The sequence below is a fragment of the Mus caroli genome, unplaced genomic scaffold (assembly GCF_978045245.1).
Source record: "Mus caroli unplaced genomic scaffold, Mus_caroli_1 scaffold_1, whole genome shotgun sequence".
Classification (NCBI taxonomy): domain Eukaryota; kingdom Metazoa; phylum Chordata; class Mammalia; order Rodentia; family Muridae; genus Mus; species Mus caroli.
The window spans coordinates 186,587,546-186,604,470 of NW_028227256.1; the positions used below are offsets into that span (position 1 = coordinate 186,587,546).

The 16,925-nt window shown below is 42.4% G+C and overlaps 1 protein-coding gene across 1 annotated transcript in view; it reads left to right on the forward strand.

The window, feature by feature from the left end:
• Window positions 1–16,925, forward strand: part of Ush2a (usherin) — a 680,823-nt gene that overhangs the window by 488,709 nt on the left and 175,189 nt on the right. The window contains exon 47 of the mRNA XM_085835345.1: window positions 15,319–15,517. Coding sequence (XP_085691471.1) covers window positions 15,319–15,517 — 199 coding nt within the window. The remainder of the gene's footprint in view (window positions 1–15,318; window positions 15,518–16,925) is intronic.

Genomic DNA, 16,925 nt, shown 5'->3' on the forward strand with positions numbered 1-16,925 from the left:
TTGAAGGTTTGATAGAATTCTGCACTGAACCCATCTGCTCCTGGGCTTTTTTTTTTTTTTTTTTTTTTTTGGTTGGGAGACTTTTAATGACTGCTTCTACTTCTTTAGGGTTATAGGACTGTTTAGATGGTTTATCTGGTCCTGATTTGACTTTGGTATTTGGTATCTTCTAGAAAATTGTCCATTTTATCCAGATTTTCCAGGTGTGTTGAATATAGGCTTTTGTAATAGGATCTGATGATTTTTTTTTAATTTCCTCAGTTTCTGTTGTTCTCTCTTTTCATTTCCGATTTTGTTAATTTGGATACTGTCTCTGTGTCCTCTGGTTAGTCTGGCTAAGGGTTTATCTGTCTTGTTGATTTTCTCAAAGAACCAGCTCCTGGTTTGGCTGATTCTTTGTATAGTTCTTTTTATTTCTATTTGGTTGATTTCAGCCCTGAGTTTGATTATTTTCTGCCATTTACTCCTCTTGGGTGTATTTGCTTCTTTTTGTTCTAGAGCTTTTAGGTGTGCTGTTAAGCTGCTAGTGTATGCTCTCTCCAGTTTCTTTTTGGAGGCACTCAGAGCTGAGTTTTTCTCTTAGGAATGCTTTCATTGTGTCCCACAAGTTTGGGTGTGTTGTACCTTCATTTTCATTAAATTCTAAAAAGTCTTTAATTTCTTTCTTTATTTCTTCCTTGACCAAGTTATCACTGAGAAGAGCATTGTTCAGCTTCCATGTGTATGTGGGCTTTCTGGGTTTTGGTGGTGGTGGTGGTGATGGTGGTGATGGTGGTGGTGGTGGTGGTGAAGACCAGCCTTCGTCTGTGGTGATCTGAGAGGATGCATGGGATTATGTCAATCTTCATGTATCTGTTGAGGCCTGTTTTCTGACTGATTTTATGGTCAATTTTGGAGAAGGTACCATAAGGTGCTGAGAAGAAGGTATATTCTTTTGTTTTAGGATGAAATGTTCTATAGATATCTGCTAAATCCATTTGGTCCATAACTTCTGTTAGTTTCAATGTGTCTCTATTTAGTTTGTATTTCCATGATCTACCCATTGATGAGAGTGGGGAGTTGAAATCTCCCTCTATTATTGTGTGAGATGCAAAGTGTGCTTTGAGCTTTACTAAGGTTTCTTTTATGAATGTGGGTGCCCTGACATTTGGAGCATAGATGTTCAGAATTGAGAGTTCTTGGTAGATTTTTTTTCTTTGATGAGTGTGACATGTCCTTCCTTATCCTTTTCCATAACTTTTGGTTAAAGTTGATTTTATTCAATATTAGAATGACTACTCCAGCTTGTTTCTTGGGACCATTTGCTTAGAAATTTGTTTTTCAGCCCTTTACTCTGAGGTAGTGTCTGCCTTTGACTCTGAGGTATGTTTCCTGTATGCAGCAAAATGCCGGATCTTGTTTATGTATCCAGTCTGTATTCTATGTCTTTTTATTGGGGAACTCAGTCCATTGATGTCAAGAGATATTAAGGAAAAGTGATTGTTGGTTCCTGTTATTTCTGATGTTATTTTTATATTTGTGTGGCTATCTTCTTTTGGTTTTGTTGAAGGAAGATTACTTTCTTGCTTTTTCTAGGGTGTTGTTTCCCTCCTTGTTTTGGAGTTTTCCATCTATTATCCTTTGTAGGGCTGGATTTGTGGAAAGATATTGTGTAAATTTGGTTTTATCATGGAATACTTTGGTTTCTCCCTCTATGGTAATTGAGAGTTTTGCTGGGTATAGTAGCCTGGGCTGGCATTTGTGTTCTCTTAGGGTCTGTATGACATCTGCCCAGAATCTTCTAGCTTTCATCGTCTCTGTTGAGAAGTCTGGTATAATTCTGATAGATCTGCCTTTATATTTTACTTGACCTTTTTCCCTTACTTCTTTTAATATTCTTTCTTTGTTTAACACATTTGGGGTTTGACTATTATGTGGCAGAAGGAATTTCTTTTCTGGGAGGAATTCCTTTTCCGGTCCAATCTATTTGGAGTTCTGTAGGGTTCTTGTATGTTCATGGGCATCTCTTTCTTTAGGTTAGGGAAGTTTTCTTCTATAAATTTGTTGAAGATATTTACTGGCCCTTTAAGTTGGTACCTTCAATCTCTTCTATACCTATTATCCTTAGGTTTGGTCTTCTCATTATGTCCTGGATTTCCTGGATGTTTTGTGTTAGGAGCTTTTTGCATTTTGCATTTTCTTTGACTGCTGTGTCAATGTTTTCTATGGTATCTTATGCACTTGAGATTCTCTCTTCTATCTCTTGTATTCTGTTGGTGATGCTTGCATCAGTGACTCCTGATCTCTTTCCTAGGTTTTCTATCTCCAGGGTTGTCTCCCTTTGTGATTTCTTTATTGTTTCTAGTTCCATTTTTAGATCCTGGATGGTTTTTTTCAATTCCTTCTCCTGTTTGGTTGTGTTTTCCTACAATTCTTTAAGGTATTTTTGTGTTTCCTCTTTAAGGGCTTCTACCTGTTTACCTGTGTTCTCCTGTATTTCTTTTAAATCAGAGCCTTGCTTCTCTGGTGTGTTTGTGATATCAGGGCTTGCTGTGGTGGGAGTACTGGGTTCTGATGATGCCAAGTAGCTTTGGTTTCTGTTGCTTATGTTCTTGCCCTTGCCTCTCACCATCTTGTTTTTTCTGGTGTTAGCTGGTCTTGCTGTCTCTGACTGTGGCTTGTCCCTCCTGTAAGCCTGTGTGTCAGTACTCCTAGGAGACCAGTTCTCTCCAGGATGAATTTGGGTATGGAGAGTTTTGTGGCACAGGGTCAGCTCCAGGACACAGATGGACACCAGAAGACTCTTGTTCCCTGCTGTTCCTTGGTTTCTGTGTCCTGGAGGCTCTCGGTGGGCCCCACTTGGGCCAGAAATTTGAGTAGAAGTGGTCTTACCTGTGCTCACAGGTGTGTTGGCACTCCTGGGAAACCAGCTCTGTCCCTATGGTATTTGGATATATAGTGTTGTAGCACAGGATACTCTTTGAATGACCCACAACGTGAGGACTCCCCCACATTCTGACTCAGGAGAGGCGACACCCCAAATCACACAAGAAACGGTCTTGCTGCAACTGCAAGAGGATTTTTATTCAAGAGCGCTCTTGGGCCCATGGTCATACACCACGCAGGGGTAGAGGACCGTGGAGACCCAAGTAGCTGAGTAAGGGGGTATTTAAAGGAAGAAACCACAACTCAAGGAGGTGGGAAGAGCGTTGTTGGAAAATACCAAAAATACCAGTTAAGAGTCTCAAGGAAGTGCAAAGTCACAAGTGTCAGGTTATCTCTCAAGACAGTTTCTAAGAGCCCCTAACAATCTAAGAGCCCCTAACCATAGCACATTTGCATTGCAGGTTCTCTTAATGGTCAGGGTGGGTCAGGGTGACTTTCTTTGAATGAACACTCTTTGAACCCAGGAAGCGGGTGGGTGGAGGAAGGAATGTCGCTAGTGTTTTATGACCAGCACCTGGAGCACCAGGCCTGGGCCTAAAAGCCTCGAATTTTGTTTTTACTTTGCTATACTTCTTCACTCTTCATTGTTGGGTTTTTTTTTTTTTGAAATATTATTTTCTATTTGCTACTCCAGATTATTCTGCTCTTGACTGTTTTTCTCTTCCTTTTTGCTTTTCTACTGTTTCCTCAGAGGCTTCATTTGTATGAGAGGAAGTAAAGAGACTGTTGCTTTGAGTTTTCCTCTGGCTTAGGCAGAGCACACTGTAAGATGAGACACTCTCATTTGTGTAAAATACTTTTTACTTATGGTTGGATCTTACTGCCCTATAGATTGTTCACAAGGAGATAAATTAACTAAACACTTGAGGGTTTTTTGTTTGTTTGTTTGTTTGTTTTTCAGATACTTAATACAGATTTTTAGTTTAATTCTCATGTGTTCTAGGGACATTGGTTCGTGATTTTTCCGTTTTCTTACATGAGTTAAGGTTTGTTTCAGGGCACAGATACAATCTATCTTAGTTATTAAATGCAGACCAGTTGCTCTTGAAGAGAGTGAGTATGCCTCTGTGATGGGTGTGTTTTACACATGCTGGGTAGAAGAGGCTGAGTCATGGTGACTTTGGATTATCTATAGACTTACTGTCCTGCTGTGTTGTTCTGTCAATTATTGTCAGAGGAGCTGTGTTGTCTCTACATATAACTGTATTCTTTTCTGTTGCTGCTTTGGATGTGTGAAGGGAAATTCCTTAAAAGAAGACATACCTTACAGTGTCTTTTCTATAAGGATACTAACTGATTAGAACTTCAGTGACATACTGCTATATTGGAATGGGAAATTTGGGGTAACCTGTGCGTTCTCAGGCCATGATTATTTCATTTCTAAAAGAAACTACCACCTCTATTATTTGAGGTGGGAGATGTTTTTTGTGACAACGACAGGTACATTGGTTTTACCTTATACATTTGATGTGTTGCTACCAAATACATACATGCAGAATGTGCTTTACTGACATGTTAAAGTAACCCTTTTCTCATTTTGTGGTTAACCCTTTATAGCCCTCAAACTTTCCTTGTTTTTAATCCCTATAGTACCTGATGTGCATATAACCACCCCAGATTTCATTAGAATCGTTTAGAATAATGAGAGCGTTTCCTGAAATCATTTTTTAAACATTAGGCTATGGTACAATAACTTTGTTCATAGCCGCTAAAGACAAATTCATTATCTTTTACCTGTGGTTAACAATAGTACTTAAGTTTAGGCTAAATATTTTCTGCTTCTCTGTCAGTAACTTAGCTCCAAGCTCGTTCTCCTCCATGTACACCCTTCCCCATGGCTCACTCAGGACTTGACAGGGCCACTGTAGGAAGGTCCAGGTGATGAAGCAAGTCCTCACATGTGTGACACACTCAGGAACATGCCAGTCGAAGTTGACTCTGAATGTGTGCTACTTCGTTTCTGAATCTTTTAGCGCTTCCCAAGTCTTTCTTGCGCTTTCTTTCCTGGACCTTTGGCTGCAATGTTATTTTTTCTGGGACTTCTGCCTTCTGGCATCCTCACAGTTTGCACAACTGATGCCACTTTGTGGGGATTGAGGAGAAAGCAAAGAGGAAACAGCAAAGATCTCCCTCCCTGAGTTTATTCTCTGGGCCACAGGGGTCCCTTTTCTGGTTCCTCTGAATAGAAAAGGGATCTGTCTGTCCTTGGTCTTTCTGATTCCACTTAGGCTAGAGTAGCAATGGTGCTTCCCCTGACAAGATCCATCCTTCTGGCAGGGCCATGGAGAAAACTGAGGGAACAAAACAGAATGAGGATTTGCCCCACACTTTGTCCTTCACAGATCTTTCCCTCTGCGGTGTCCAGCCAAAAAGGTTGACAAATCTTGCTGGTCTTTCAGGCTTCATGTTCTTGGCTTTCTGTCTCACACTGCCCTTAGGTTATATGTGGAGGTTAAGGTAAAATGTCATAAGAGCTTACTGACATAAGCTCTTCATGACTTGATGTCTCTCCTGATGTTACTACCATGGTTACATCCCAGAGTCCTCAGATAGTGATGTGTGCAGACTTTCCCACTATGATACATGGAGAGAGGGGCATAGTAGCTTTACTCCATGCTCATCAGTACCGGGTACCTCTCTCCACTGTAGTTTTTTTTTTATTGCAATGCCTTTAGCTGATTTTATTTTCCTCTTTTCAGCCAGAGATCTAAAAAAAAAAAAAATTGAAAGACACCATTCACAACAAAATGTTGGCACGTAAAATGTTTTCCTTCTTAAAATGAACCATTGTGGCAGAGTACCAGTTCCCAAAGGCAAGGCTGCAAGGAGGGGTACAGGCTGCCAAGCCATCCATCAAAGCACACCAGCACCAAAGCAGTTAGCCTCATTTGAGCATAACATTGTCTGTGTGATTTCGTTATACTCTCTGCCATAGAATATTTGTTAATTACGTTTCTGGTTTGTTTGTTTTAATCTCTTTTATGTTAGCAATATATAAAAATCATATGTGAAATTCACTCAAAAAGATGTCAGTAGATTGACTTTACCTCTAGAACATGGCAAATAACTTGTCTTCTTATAAAGCATACATTCTCAATGCCCCCGCTTTGATAAAATGCAATGTCAGCAGAAGTTAACTCTGATATACTCTACTAGCACGCAGTTATCACATGAGCATGCAGTTATCACATGAGCAGGCAGTTATCACATGAGCCTGTTTGATTAGATGCCTGGACTGCATCCACTCATCCTTGTCTTTGACCTTAACTTACACAGTGGTGGTTTTGACTGCATCATCCTGCAGTGCTGGCTCTTGCCGTGTTCCCCACATTCTGCCTACCCCAGAGGCACACATGCATGCAGAAAGATCATATGGACCATGGTAGATTCCCAATCTGCCCCTTTAGAAATGAGCTCTGCTCCCACCCTGCACATTCCCTTCCTGTCATCTTATCATTGGCTGCTTCGGTGTCCCCAAAGAATACTAACTACTGATCGATACCCCAGACATGTCTGGCCACGGCCTACACGTGCCCTGGGTAGTTCATTTATTTGCCTTGGAGGATTTGCTAGAGTGGAATTTAATCAATAGCTAATTCATTAATTCTGGTCCTTGAGACTGTAGAGACAGCGCTGGGTGGTGAGGACAGGCTGGCCCCCACTTTGATTGAAATATGACAAGCACTCCAACCAACAGCTTCCCTGGGTACAGGGCTGCCTGGGAAGTTTGCTTATCCTGTCTCCATAAGAGGAGAAGCTGAGAAAAAAACATAACAAAGGTTTTTCCCGTCCCCGCAAGTCTCCGGAAGCCCATGGTTTCCAGGCATGGAGCTCCAGGGAAAGGCAAGAGAGAGCCCAGGCCTCATCTTTTATTGCCTTTAATTGAGACCACATTGGTTTGAGGCTGAACCACTGGTGCTGTGTCTGAGGTATAAGTCCTTGGGATGCTTACAAAATGATTGTTTTCATTTTTGCCTGGAGATACTGAGTAAAGCCCATAATATTTTTATAATGCAACATTTCAGTCATTGTTATGATAGGACCAGTTACAGGCTGCATTCTTCCAAAGGCGTTAAACCATGAGAACTGTGCATAAATCCCAGGGTATTTTCAAATTTCTTAACTCGGAGCTGAGTCTGGTGGGAGAGGTCAGAGATTTCAGAGCTTTCTTCTCCTCTTGTTTTGTAGAGAAACTGGGAGGCTCCCAGACTTTAATACTGTGCTTTCTGTGTCAAAGGCTCTACCCAGCATTGTTGCTAATTCTTTTCAGTGACTCAGAGCCTGAACTGGGGAGGTGGTAATTTAAAGTTTCAAAAACATACATGTGCTGTGAATTAAACCTATGTTTTCATTTATTTCAATAGAGAAAATATGAGATGCAGCCTATTAGATTGTATTTCTATCTCATGTCCTCAGCCACTGGTTCTCAGCCTTCCTAGTGCTGCAATACAGTTTCTCGTGTTGCTACGTCATAACTGGATGTTTGCTATTGTTATGCATTGTAGCTATTTTTGAAGATGGAGGTTTGCCAAAGATGTTGTGACCTGCGATCTGAGAAATGCTGCTGCTCTAAACTTGCTAATATGGACAGTTGGAAGTTACTTTTATGTCAGAATTTCTGTTTGAATCTTTAGAAGGTATGGGGAAGGCTCTCCAGACAGAGGATCTGGGGTAGGCTCAATACTGTGGTACAGAACTCAATGTCTGTGACCACAGCAGCTTTCGGAACTTACTCCTGATGCTCCGTCACCTGCACACGTATGTGTGTGCTCCCTTCTACTTCCTGAACACCCACTGGCTAAGCAGATCACTCACTGGTGCAGCCTTTGTGCATCCACCTCTTCCTCCTCCCTCACCTGTAGATGATTCACCCATTCTACGCTCTCTGAAACCCATTTCTGGGCTCATTTGCTAGCATACTCATTAATTACAGGGTGGTATCAACAGAAAGATGCACTCCCTATTCAGAGAGCGTGAATACTCTCAGTATTTCGTGAGTCATGGTGCCCTCATGGCCCTTGACCCTGCTGTGTCCCTGAACCAGGCCTGTACCTCCAACTATCTGTTCATTTTCTCATGTGATGTCTCTTATCATGTCTGTAACCTGGAACCAAAAGTTAATTCTTTTGATTCATTCTGGTCATCTTTTCCTACAAACACACCCCATCCCACACCTAAAAAGTTCATGTACTTGAAAGTTTTCATCTTTTTTAATTTTTTTTTTTTTTTTGGTCTTTCAAGACAGGGTTTCTCTGTGCAGCCCCAGATGTCCTGGAACTCACTCTGTAGACCAGGCTGGCCTTGAACTCAGAAATCCACCTGCTCTGCCTCCCAAGTGCTGGGATTAAAGGCGTGTGCCACCACTGCCCAGCACCTTTCTCTTTTTTAAAACTCACAGAATCTACATAGTGTTTCCTGTGTGTGCCTGGGCATCTAATGGAGCATCGGTGGCCTTTCAGAGGCTACAGCTCTGAAGAAATCTTCCTCTACCTACCTTAGCATCTGACAACAGCCCACAGCTTCTCAGTTAGGAATAGGATCTCATGAACACCTCCCTTGGTTTTGCTTGAATTTTGATGAGGATCCATTCGCCCTGTACAGGTCTTGCGTGTGCAGTCACAGCCACTATGAGTTAACATGTGTGTGGCTTTGTCATGCCCAACAAATAATTCACTACAGACGTTCATTCACTGCTTCTGGATCCTATGGTCTTCCTACCTCCTCTTCTGGTCTGGTCTCTGAGAGCTGGGGGAAAGAGGATACAATTGTTAGGTTGTCTCATTTAGAGATAATTACTTCAGAGTCTCCTTACCCTCCTTCTGCTGACTGCAGGGATCTCTGTATTGGTCACCATTCTTCAGCCAAAGAAGCCTCCCTGGCGAGGGCTGAGGGATCCACTGACCTGGGGGTGTGAACATAAGCACTTAGGGGTCAGTTATTACTGTGTACGTTTACCAGAGAGTATTAGGTTCTTCCCAAACCCGCTGACCTAGCCAGTTACCAGTCTGGGCCCAATTAACAGTTCATTCTTGGGAAAAGGAATTTAAATCCAGTCAGAAAGCAATCGATTGGTTACTCCCATAACATTGATGCCATAGTTACGCCAGTGGGTACATCTTGTCACGACAGTCATTATTGGCACCCACAGAGTTAAGAGCTGGGCAAGATAGTGGATGACTTTTCTCCATGGTGACACTCATAGAACCTTCCAGCAGTATGAAAGCTGGCCAGGTCCGTGCCAGCTTGACGGCCGGAAAGAAGGAAGCTTCCAGGCCAGGGCCAGGTTGACGTCTCCATCTCTGTGATTCAAGTCTGTGTTGTGTTCAGTATAAGTTCTTACCACCGAGTTCTCAGGGTAACTGGGCAACAGCAATAGCCTACAGTTGCAGAAGGGTGTAAGAAATCTCAGTGGCCAGCAACTTGAAAAGAGCAAACCTGGATTTAGCACTGAGCTTTTGTTAGCCCATGTATCCAGGAGAAGCACTGTTCCCCATTGTAGGGTACCTCCTCTTAAACTCCCTTTTAAATTATGATTTTTCTGTGTGTGTGTGTGTGTGTGTGTGTGTGTGTATGTGTGTGTGTGAGTGTGTGTGAGTGTGTGTGTCTGTGTGTGTGTCTGTGTATGTCTGTATGTGTGAGAGGCTAAGTGTACACTTGCCAGAGCACACATGAGGTGCCCAAAGCACTTCTTTTCAGAATCAGTTCTCTCTTCTAGCATGTGAGTCCCAGAGATGGAATCCAGCCCAGGTTGATGGTAAGAGCCTACATCTGCTCTAGCCACATTATTGGCCTGATATGGCTACTTTTATGACCAAGTTCATTAAACATCAATTTCAGCTGCCTTGCTGCCAGGCAAGAGCCAACATCTCATGCGTGGCTCTTCTCCATGGCTGCTGCCATCATCCTTCTCCAGTCTTCATTACTTCAGTTTATAGAACCCGTGTGAAAGCTACCCAAATTCAGTTAGATTTATAGAGGAAAGATGTGCAATCTACCCCTTGATAGCCTCAGATATTGTCATCTTATGGCTTCCAAATTATTTCTCATTTTGGTGATTAATATTTATGATCAACAATTACATGTTTAATTCCGTAGCTAGCAAAAATATTAAGCTCCTGTCTATCTCAAAGCTTCTGTTTCCTTGACCCAGCCCTGATTGCTTGATGAAGCTTATATTTCCCTGCTCCTTGGTCTTGCTCACTCCTTACCCTTTGTCCAGTGTGTTTCCTTCCTGTGTCACTCACTGGCCACTGTCACTGCCCATCGTAGACCCTGGCTCTCAGATGAAGCTCTTTTGGACAGTCTATGTTTCCCTTGCAAAGTCCCCAAGAAGATCTTCTCATAACCAGATCTCCTGATATGTGTAATGATCTCTACTGTTGATGGCTGTGGTGCCAAAAGACAAAACACCTGGTGGGGCAGGGGGAGATCTCATTCATCCCACAAGGCTGCCATCCTGGGTTAAGTTCCTTCAAGGTAGCCTAGCCTCCTGTCTTGCCTGTCAACCACTCAGCTAATGGAATTTGCTCAGCTCTCCCATGCTAAACCTAACTTTGTGTTGTCTATACATAGTTATCATCAGCGCAAAACCAGTGTGCTCCACTTCTGGCCAGCAGCATGCTCTAACAGAGAGGAAAGCATCATCTTCTATGATCAATTACCAAGCCAATTCCTCTATCAGGCCGTCACCTAGCCACACTCCACTCCAACGATAACAGATCAGGCTTAGTTACTTCCATGCTCCAGACACAAACCACAGGAAGCAAGGACTGCCAATTTCTCTGCTTTCACTCTCTCTGCATGATGCACTTGGAGCCTGTTTCCAGAGCCTAGGAAATGTCGGGGTAGGGGTGGGAGAAAGGAATGGGAACGTTATGTAAATAACTCCCCTCTCCTATCTTGGCTCAGAAATTTCCAACAGTTTTCCAACACACTCAAAAACAAATCCAAATTTATTTTCTTAGCCTATAAAATCCTGCACAGTTGGCAAGCTCCAGCTCAGCCTAACACCAGCAGCCACTCTGTCTTGTTTTCTAACATTCTGTCTCCCGCTCAGTATACTCCAGGGCTACTGGATTCTTTGACCTCCTTTTTCACACATGGATAATGTGCAACCCTTATCAGTCCACTTATCAGTCCACTGTAACTCCATTACTTTGTTTCAATCTCTCTTTGTGTTTCTGCACAGAAGACCCTAACCTCCTCCAACCATAACTTGAGGCACTAGTTATTCACATGGTGTTAATGGCTCATCTCCCTCCAGCAAAATGTAACTTTAATGATCAAAGGGACATTATCTGTCTCTTTCAATGATAAAGACAGAATGATGCCTGGTTTGCATTAGGTATTTAGTAAGTATTTGTTAAAGTTTAAACTTTGGAAAACTCCCCAAAGTCTGTTTATTTGGATTGGTTAGGAGAATGGTCTGCTGGTGTCCCCATGTTGCCTTTGAAGGAACTCTCAAGCTGATAAACTTATCACCTGGCAGTCCCCTCCGGAGCACTACTTGAACTTTCTGAATGAAGAAGTGTGAGTGTCACCTCCTATCAGAGCACTGGTGCTCACTCTCGCTCCTCGCTATTCCTGGTTTTATTCAGCCAGGTTATCAACTCAGAAGGGGCTACATATTTTTAGAAGTAGTGGCACTTTACAGTTAGCCTGCTTCACTTTCAAACCGCCCATGAGACAATTGAAGGCTTCAGTAAATCCCTTCTTACATTATAATGTATGTGGTAGCTGAGATGTGATCTCATTCAGGAGGGTAGCTGCATTGCTGGCTGCCTGTCTACATGTTAAGTGGATTCTACTGTCATCTTATTTCTCCTGTACTGGTCCTTCCCAGCATCCCCTCTGTCTTCTTGACTATGTATTCATATTCCCATCCATGTCTGCCATGATACCTTCTTGGGTGGTCTAGAACACCTGGTTTATGTGATTTTTAAAAATGAAAATATTTGACTTTATCATTTCACAGTTCACATGGTGTGTGTGTTTTATCTGCCCTTTCTTTTCTTGCTTGGTGAAGTTCTTAATAAACATACCAACAGAGCAGTTAAATACTCAACGACTTGACTCAAAATAAAAGTTAACATTTCATCAAAATACATACTGAAAGTTTTATATCTAAAGCATTCTCACCATTTCTGGTAGCACAGTCTAGAATATTGTTGAGGAGAGTGGGTGCTACATGAATGAGTAGCAAAAATACATTTAGTTGAGGCCTGTCTTAGGTGGCTCAGAAATCCAAAGCTTTTTAATCTCTAGGAGTTTAGTCAGAGGTATTGAAACATATGAGTTTTTCCCCTTGCGGCTCCAATATGCTATTTTCACAAATGATGATCAAATATTAGAATACAGTAATAAAGTGTCACTGTAAAGCCTAAGTCTTTCTACCTGACATACGGTGTTTCAGCATCTACCCGGGTAAAGGTAGTTGATAAGAAACTGTGTTAGCACTGCTTCCTAGCTCCCATGTTTAGCAAAAGTGACAGATTGTTACAGGGGTAAACATATTATTATGCAATATAGCAGAAATAGAACAATAACTTTATTACCAAATGACAGAATTAAAAAGAAATGTCTAGTTGGAATGCTTGGCCCCAATGTGTTCTTTCGTGTGCATACCCCTAGTGGCTTCTATCAAAGACTATTAATGTGAATTTCAATCCCTGCCCTGTCAGGCTGTCACTTAAATGTAGTCTTTGGTGGCTAGGAGACAGCTCAGCTGGTTGAGTACTTGTTGTATAATCATGAGAACATAAGTTGGATCGCCAGCACCCTCACAAAGAGGCATGGTGGCCATAGGGCTTATTTACCAGTCAGCCAAGCCTAGTCAGTGAGCCTCAGGTCCAGTGACATACCGTGTCTTGAATTGAAAGTGAGACACTCCTGAGGAATGACACCTGAGGTTGGCCTTTGTCCTCTACACACACATGTGCCCATACGCACGGGTACCTGACTCCCAGCCACACTCATGGAGCACGGTCATTTCTGTAATTCGCTGACACCGTGGACGTAGCCGTGGGGTCTACACAATAGAGATGACTTGAAAGTTGGATCCCTGGAAAAATAGCAGTGGCTGGATTGGCCTTTGAAAGAACCTTGCATAGTGACACAGTTTACCCTCTGCAGGGTCACTGCAGGATGTACTGTGTGTACACTCCCTAGAGAATGGAAAACTAACTTCTTCGGTCTAATACAATGACAAGGTTTCTCTTGACTGCTGCCTTTTCAGAAATATGTTTGCATCTAACTGAGTTTCTAGAAGTACTGTCGCTGAGGGTGCTGATCAGAGCCTAAACCAAAGGCGGTTTAAAAATTAATGAGTGCCTGATGACTGAAAATTAGTGCTCAGTTTAAGTTATTGGGAAACTTTGATGGCTAAGACGTGATGTTGGGCCAGTGAAGTGGCTCAGTGGGTGAGGTACCTGCTGCCAAGCCTGATGATCTAAGTTTGATGCCAATGACTCCCACATGACAGATGGCCAAAAGTTGTCCTCTGACATCCACACGTCCTCCATGATGCACAAACCGCACACACAAACACAGTCAAATCAAAAGCAATGCCTTGAGACATAGCCCAGGCTTGCGTGTGCTCGTCTTGCCTTGACACATGTGCTTCAAGAGCATTCTCTGCATGCAAAGCACACTACACCTGTTTGTGACTGGTTCGACATCCAGCCAGAGACTCTGCAGTAACACAATGGGAGTTGCCGTTTGTGTCAGAATTCCACTCAGTTCTCAAAAACAATTAAGACAAAGACAATAATAATCACTGTACATTGCATAGACAAGGTCATGCTGTGTCTCAGAAACCTGTCAACTCTCTGGAGCATCGTTTCAAACTTGCAGCTGCTCTCTGCTTATGGGAAACACCATGTGGACCTCATGTGTGCAGAATTGAGGCAATCTCCATGTGAATCCGGGCATTGATCTTTTTCTGTTTTGCATTTTGAGAAAACCCAGACTGACCTGAACTGATGGCTATCCCCCTGCCTCAGCTTCCTGAGTGCTGCAATGACAGACGTGAGTCACTGGGGCACTCAGATTTACTTTTCTGATCTCATTCACCACAGCAAATGGAACAGTAATGTATTGAAAAGGCAGGAAATTGTTCCACGGTCACTGTACCCCAGCCCCACAAAGTCTGCTGGGGTCTAAAATGAAATGATCACTCAGTTCTTTTAAGAAATCAAATGTTCTTGATAAGGGCATGTGTTATGGGAACCTCCAATTCCTAGACTCCTAACCAGAAACCACTTATGAGCTAGAGTTACGGAAGAAACAAATCTATCTAGCAGTGATTCAAATGCAAAGAAATGCCAGAGACCATTTGGAGGAAGTTCGTGATATTGAAGCGTTTCTCAGTTTGGGAATTGATCATGGCAGCAAATGTAAGAGCCAACCATAGAGATTTACACTGTATGACCCAGACAGAGACAGGTGATGACACTGTCTCAGAGAACCCGGATTTTGCAGGGCTCTTCATGATTCTCAGGGGCTCTCCTACACCACCATAGTCAACATTACTGAAGACATCCTACAGAGGACAATGGAGAAGGTGACAGACATGTGAGGAACGCTAACATTGCATACAGGCTTCATGGTTGTCTGCGGATGTGCACCTTCAACCAGCAAATGCCATGTCATCTGACTTTGGTTTTGGAAAGGAGAGGGTCTAGGCAGAGGACTATGTCTGCCATAGTCCAGCTTTTGCTGTGCTGAGCAAGGCTTCTCTTCCTTGTGCTTTTCTTCAATAAACCTGACGTGCTATGGGTTCTTCCCATTTCTCACAGGGATATTTCTTCTTGCCTCTGAAACTTCAAGTGAGAGAACACTGGACCTCTGCCATGTAGTACTCTCCAGAAACTAAAGAGTTTGGATTAAGTCTTAAAACATACTCAATGGCAGTCATGTATATGTGTGTGTGTATACATATATATATACATATATATGCATATGCATCAGCAAGTATTGTGTATTAGTACCCATTCCTCCCATCCATGCTTCAGTCAGAGAATTGCTCATGAAATAAGAACCTTTGATCAACCTGGAGGACTGCATAAACAAGGTTGATAGTAATTTGTGTTAAATATTGTCTTTTTTTTTTTTTTTTTTTTTGGTCTTTCGAGACAGGATTTCTCTGTATAGCCCTGACTGTCCTAGAACTCACTCTGTAGACCAGACTGGCCTCGAACTCAGAAATCCGCCTGCCTCTGCCTTCCAAGTGCTGGGATTAAAGGCGTGCGCCACCACACCAGGCTTAAATATTGTCTTTTTAATAGTCTTGAATCTAGCCTGGAGTAGTGCTTCACACATGCAATATGAACAGATCAGGCACAAACAGAGGCAAATATGCATTCACATGTATATGTATATTTTTATCTGTTGCAGATCCCTTCAAATAGATTGGACAACACCAGCAAATCCAAATGGTATCATCCTTGGGTATGACGTTTTGAGGAAAACATGGCGCCCCTGCTCTGAAACCCAGAAGTTAACAGACAAACCTAGTGATAAGCTTTGCAGAGCAGTCAAGTGCCAATACCCTGGAAAAGTCTGTGGGCACACGTGCTACTCTCCAGGAACTAAGGTAGATCTCTTCACAACACCAGGGAAAGCCATCACCACACTCTATCGTGATATATGCTCCTCATGTTAAAGATGTGAAGACCCCATAGAGAAGGAAGGATTCCTACCAACACCCTTTTGGCCTCAAGAGAATTCAACCTGGCCATTTTTCATCATGCTTTCAGGAAATGTGGGCTTATTAGGATGATAAGGGCCCCCTGAATTTTATTAGCCTGAGGGACTTGAAATTTCCATTATTTTAAGTCCATTCTGCTCCAAGTATCTGTCTGCTCATGCAGCTCTGAGGAGTTGCCATGAACCGGACTGTTCCTGGTTTGTCAGAAATATTTTAGAATTATGGTCATTTATAGATTAATGTTCATATTAGTTGCTGTTTAGGAATCAGATCAATAATACAGCCAGACAGAGGGTTTTGTAAATGGCTTTTATTGACAAACAACACAGAAAACTACTTTGTTTGAAGGTAAGGTCTCATCTAATGAAATAATGTCCTATTTATCAGCAGCATTGCGCGCTCGATGACGAAGGCTGCTCCTAAATCCATAAGATTCACTAGAAAGGAACTCCATAATTAATAAAGTGAGTTTCTGAAGCAATATGGATCAAAATACAAATTATTGTGGCTGCCCCTCGCTCAGCAGTAGTTACTATGTAAGACACACAGAAAGCCAGCTGCCTGGAAACCTTACAAATGTTGTATCTCTAAAACTGTTATGTGTTAAACTAAGTGTGCACATGTGTGTGATATAGACACGAGTGTGCATATGTACATGGAAAGATCATGGTAGGGACTTTTTCTATGAAATATCTGCTGGTTAAAATGCATAACTTTTAGAAAAGCAAATGTATTTTGTCTAGTGTTTTTATGCGGGGGGTTGATATTGGTTTGGATGAAAGGCTCAGAATAAGATTTTTAAAACTCCTCCTCGTGGAGCTCTTCGGAGGGGTGGGTAGCTTCATGGGCTCTTTATGCAAAATATGACATTGGAAGGAAGAGTCGTCCAACCTATGCTTCAAGTGGGACTGACCCTACATTCTCACTGCTGAGTCCAACAAGGCAATTGTGTTACTGTTTGATTAGGAGCCCAGCCTGGGTGGCTGGGTTAGGGTGATTCCTTTGCTCTTAGGAACCTTTGTAAATGAGCCACTAAGCAAGTGGGCCTGTGGAAGACTCTGATGCTGTGTTCTCTGTCACCGCTCTGAGCTTGCTTCCAACATGGAAACATCACCAAGAGGAAAATGGAAAGTGCTTGATAAACAGTATCGATTTTTGTGTGCCACAGAAGTGTCTGTCTAACTGAAGGAACACTGGCCAAGTACAAGTTCTGAGGCTGTTTTCCAGCCGATATTCAGGGTTTGATCTGGTTTATATAGAGCATAAAGATACAAATACTTATTTGATTGTTCAA